At 37.9% G+C, this 5,293-nt stretch overlaps 1 protein-coding gene and 1 pseudogene across 1 annotated transcript; both read right to left on the bottom strand.

Annotated features, from left to right (window-relative positions):
- Window positions 1-927: 927 nt before the first annotated feature.
- Window positions 928-2,375, bottom strand: LOC116144202 (annotated as a pseudogene).
- A 1,206-nt stretch (window positions 2,376-3,581) lies between these two features.
- On the bottom strand, window positions 3,582-5,066 carry LOC116144201 (anthocyanidin-3-O-glucoside rhamnosyltransferase-like). The gene is given in 1 exon segment (XM_031429650.1): window positions 3,582-5,066. A coding segment is annotated over 1 exon segment (1,389 nt). The 3' UTR covers window positions 3,582-3,677.
- Between the last annotated feature and the right edge of the window lie 227 nt (window positions 5,067-5,293).

The following is a 5,293-nucleotide window of genomic DNA, read 5'->3' as shown; positions in this document are numbered from 1 at the left end:
TAGGTATTTGTAGCTTTTCAATGAGCGTAAATCAACCCAAAATCTTGGGTAAGTAAATTGTTCCTTTCATCAATCGTCGGATAAACTAATTAAAAATACTTAGCGTGAAACACGAGGGATTTTATGAAGACTTTTTCTTTTTTATGAATTATTAATCAAACAACTTTAACCCTTGGGATTTCAATAATTGTTTGACGTTTGTCCACCTGTCCACATAATAGAGAGGCTCATGCAGGCGGTTCAATTATTGAACTTCAATATGCATCCTGACCTCAGATGTGGAGTTGTTGAAAAAAGATTATGCTGGATCTCTTCTGAATAATTTTTAAAAAAATTATGTAAAAATACTCAATTTTTATGACCTTGAAAATAAAAAGAGACAAATGATGCTGGAATTCTTGCGCCTGGGCACTTCCACCCTAAGGTTCTCTGTTGGGATGATATTATTTCTCTTTAATTTCTTTCTTTCAAGAAGGATCTCTACACTTGAAGATAGCCATCAATTCTCTAATAATTAAGAACCTAACTTTAAATAAAAGAAGAGCCAATAGTATTAGTAGGAGGACATATTTATACTGGAACCAAATGTATTTAAGGAGGAAAGGTGTTATTCCTACACTTAAAAATATCAATAAGCAAAACCCCAAAACTATAATAAATTCAATACACATTTACATATTACTGATGTTCAAAAGTAAAGAAATACAAATTCCGTACACATTTACATATTACTGATGTTCAATAGTAAAGAAATACAACATATGATTCCAAAAACATACTAAAACTAAGCAACATATATATGAATGTTCAGACGTTAGTATTCAGTCTCAAACTGAGAGTCACAATATCTCAAATGTGATAAATTTTAGCACTAGAGTTTTGCAAGCTCAAATAGAGCTTTATTCAAGTAAAGAAACAGATGGAAGATAAGAGTACGAGAAGGTCATTGAATAGCATAGCAATAGCCATTTGAATGCGTGTTTAATTAAGCAACGACTTTCAGTTCCTTCACCAAATCCCCAATAAACTTATTCTGAATCTCTTCATTCGAAAAGAAGTCTCTCCATTTCTTATGGTTTGCTCTAATGCACATACCTGGCTCCTTGTCAACATCCACCATAGCAGTTTTAACAGCCTCTAATATATCCTCCTTCTCAAAATGCCCATTATCTTCTCTTCTATTCACCTCCACCCCAGCCCTCAGGTCCCCAGCTATAAGCTTTGCGTTTAAGAACTGGTCACCTTTAAAAGGCAAAAGAACCAATTGGCAATCATTCACTATTGCTTCTATCACTGAACTAAATCCTGAATGACAAACATAACAACCCACACTATAATGTGCTAAAACGAGCTGCTATTGCACCCACCCTGTGTGCACAACTCCCCTGTCTTTCACTCTATCCATGAACCCTTCTGGTAAAGCACGAACCAACTCAGTTTGGGAGTCCACATTAGCAGGAAAATTTAGGACCAGAAGAAATGGCAAACCACTCAGTTCCAAGCCCAGAGCCAGTTGTTTTATCTGGTCACCATTGAGAAATGTTTCGCTGCCAAAAGAGCAAAATATCACTGACTTTGCGGGAAAGAGACCAAGCCACTTAGACCATCTCTCGTCAAGTTCACCAGAAGGTGGCTCCGGAACAAGTGGACCAGTTAAAAGAACCGGCTTTTGAAACTGGCTTCTCAGGAAATCTACGTAAGGACCTTCCATTCATTGCATGTTTTCATGACAATAACATCGCACCTGTAGTGGCCGTCAAGGACTCTGTCATAAACACAAGGATTTCCGTCGAAGTTCACGAACACGTATCGCAAATCTTGAGCCTCAAATTTTCTAAGAGAGGTAATTGAAGTTACCGGGAACCCTTTGGGAGGTTTCATTAGATCATCAATGGTGTGGTTGTTTCGCCTTTCAGGCACCATAATGTAAGCACCTGAAACGGAAGTAAAAACAGAGAAGAAAAGTGACTTGACGCCAAGTTGTGAAGCTAGTTGTGGTAACCAGTTTTGCGTGAAATCAAAGCACACAAAATGGGGTTGAAGTTGTGATAAGAGTCTTGATTTGTGGTTGCATGAGGTCTAAGGATGGTTTAAGAAGTTTGGCCATGGCAGGTGTCATATCGGAGGTGCTTTCCAGATCAATCAGGTGGGAGACCTTCAATATGTGGGATTGTGAGAGGGATTATTTGGGCATTAGGACTAAGCTTTGGTGTGGATTTGATGCGTGAAATGTTACCAGGAGATGAGAAGAAAGAGACTTTAACTCCATGAAGAGAAAGCTTATTAGAAAGTTGAACGAAAGGACTTATGTGACCAAATGTAAAATATGGGAACATGGCTGCATGAAGTATTACTTCAGTTGAATCACTCGCCATTGTTGATCTTTGAGCTGCAATTTACTCTCTCCGTTGGTAATTCTGAGGTTCATAAACCAAGCTCTCAGAGTAAATTTATAGAGAAACCAGTTGAATCAGGGTCATTCAACAATCTCACGGGGGACGGGGCTATGGACTAGAATGAACTAAATTTATTATTTTTGTACTTGTTGGGGCTCGTGGGAGCGTTGCTCTCTTTATGAATGGGAACATAACCGTGTGTCCACCCAAATTTGATAAAAGGACAATCACCTCCCAAACATTAAGGAAACTAACAACCTATTATAACATAGTAAACCATTAAATTTTGTGTAACACAATTATTTTAATTTCTAGCCTTTTCGCACCTCCCAAAAAACTATTACATATTTGAATTTCAGTGTTTGTTGGATAATTGAGGAATAATAACAATCTCGCCCTGATATGAGTAACTTTACCCTTGTAAATTTTTTTAGCAACGTTTTGGTGTTTGCAAATGTCATGAACCAAAATGTTAAAAACATTAAAACAAAGACTAAAATTAGTAAAGTCAAATCTTAAGGACGACATTGTAAACTTCCCAATATTGGACGGCATTTATATTCCCCAGAGCAAATGGCACATGATTCTGTAATCTTTGCGGTGCGGTCATCTATCACATTCTCATAAAATTATTTACTTATTTAAACATACATTGAATTATGAATTAAATTATGTCATCGTATTACATTAAATCACATTTATTTTAAAAAAAAAAAATGTTCTTAAAAATTTATCTAAATCAAATATTTGAGATTGTGTCATCAATAATAGTCGTTATCTCATGGCATCATATGATTTGAAAATGATTCTTAGTGACTGTACACTTTTAGAAAGCCCTAGATTTCACTTAATAATTGAAGTGTGAACCTTCATCTGGCCTGATTTGACCTGGGGAAGATTACCAAGGATGAAGTCGCAACCCAAAAGCAATTCTTATCTCACAATTATAAGTTTATGCCCATCTCTCTTTCAGCTCACGCGTTGTTCGCTCAGGGACAAGTGGATCATTTAAAAGAACTGGGTCGTTTAAATCATGTTAATAACCTTTAATTCCTCTATAGGAATGGCAAATTTTATGAATATATCCAATTTAAAGATTCATACAAACCATTGTTAGTATATAGTATTATTTAGTTTAATGAGTTGAGAAAATGAGTCGGTTTGGTTTCAATGGTACACGTTCACTTCTCGAAGAAAAAGTGACATTTACTTGAAAAAATAGAGCTTTTATTCAACCAAAAGCGCAAACAACATTATTGAGCCAATTGCATTCATGTTTACTTAAGCAACGACTTTCAGTTCCTTCACCAAATCCGCAACAAACTTATTGTGAATCCCTTCATTCGAAAAGAAGTCTCTCCATTTCTTATGATTTGCTCTAATACACATACCTGGCTCCTTGTCAACATCCACCATAACAGTTTTAACAGCCTCTAATATATCCTCCGTATCAAAATGCCCGTTATCTTCTCTTCTATTCACCTCCACCCCAGCCCTCAGGTCCCCAGCTATAAGCTTGGCGTTGAAGAACTGGTCACCTTTAAAAGGCAAAAGAACCAATTGGCAATCATTCACTATTGCTTCTATCACTGAACTAAATCCTGAATGACAAATATAACAACCCACACTATTATGTGCTAAAATGAGCTGCTGTTGCACCCACCCTGTGTGCACAACACCCCTCTCTTTCACTCTATCCATGAACCCTTCTGGTAAAGCACGAACCAACTCAGTTTGGGAGTCCACATTAGCAGGAAAATTTAGGACCAGAAGAAATGGCAAACCACTCAGTTCCAAGCCCAGAGCCAGTTGTTTTATCTGGTCACCATTGAGAAATGTTTCGCTGCCAAAAGAGCAAAATATCACTGACTTTGCGGGAAACAGACCAAGCCACTTAGACCATCTCTCGTCAAGCTCACCAGATGGTGGCTCCGGGACAAGTGGACCAGTTAAAAGAACAGACTTTTGAAACTGGCTTCTCAGGAAATCGACGTAAGAACCTTCCAGTTCATTGCATGTTTTCATAACAATAACATCGCAGCTGTGGTGGCCATCAAGGACTCTGTCATAAACACAAGGATTTCCGTCGAAGTTCACGAACACGTATCCCAAATCTTGAGCCTCAAATTTTCTGAGAGAGGTAATTGAAGTTACCGGGAATCCTTTGGGAGGTTTCAATAGATCATCAATTGTGTGGTCGTTTCGCCTTTCAGGCACCATAATGTAAGCACCTGAAACGGAAGTAAAAACAGAGAAGAAAATTGATTTGATGCCAAGTTGTGAAGCTAGTTATGGAAACCAGTTTTGCGCGAAATCAAAGAACACAAAATGGGGTTTGAGTTGTGATAAGAGCGTCTTGATTTTTGGTTGCATGAGGTCTAAAGCTTGCTTAAGAAGTTCGACCATGGTAGGTGTCATATCGGAGGTGCTTTCTAGATCAGGTGGGAGACCTTCAATATGTGGGATTGTAAGAGGGATTATTTGGGCATTAGGACTAAGCTTTAGTGTGGATTTGATGCGTGAAATGTTACCAGGAGATGAGAAGAAAGAGACTTTAACTCCATGAAGAGAAAGCTTATTAGAAAGTTGAACGAAGGGACTTATGTGACCAAATGCAAAATATGGGAACATGGCTACATGAAGTATTACTTCAGTTGAATCACTCGCCATTGTTGCTCTTTCTGCCGTTTCTCTCTCCGTCGGTGATAACTCTGAGCTTCTAAATGAGCATAAAACCAGGCACGTCGTTTAATAGTCCGACGCGGGGCCTTTCACTTTTCATTCTTGCACCACAAACCATTAAATCAGATCTAACTTTATTTTTGTGTGGGAGAATTTAATGTACCTACCCAAAATTTAATGGAACCTACCGACTACCTGACTACATTAGTACAACT

This window comes from Pistacia vera, unplaced genomic scaffold, assembly GCF_008641045.1.
Source record: "Pistacia vera cultivar Batoury unplaced genomic scaffold, PisVer_v2 Contig44, whole genome shotgun sequence".
Taxonomy (NCBI): Eukaryota; Viridiplantae; Streptophyta; class Magnoliopsida; order Sapindales; family Anacardiaceae; genus Pistacia; species Pistacia vera.
This window is presented reverse-complemented; position numbering and strand designations above follow the sequence as displayed.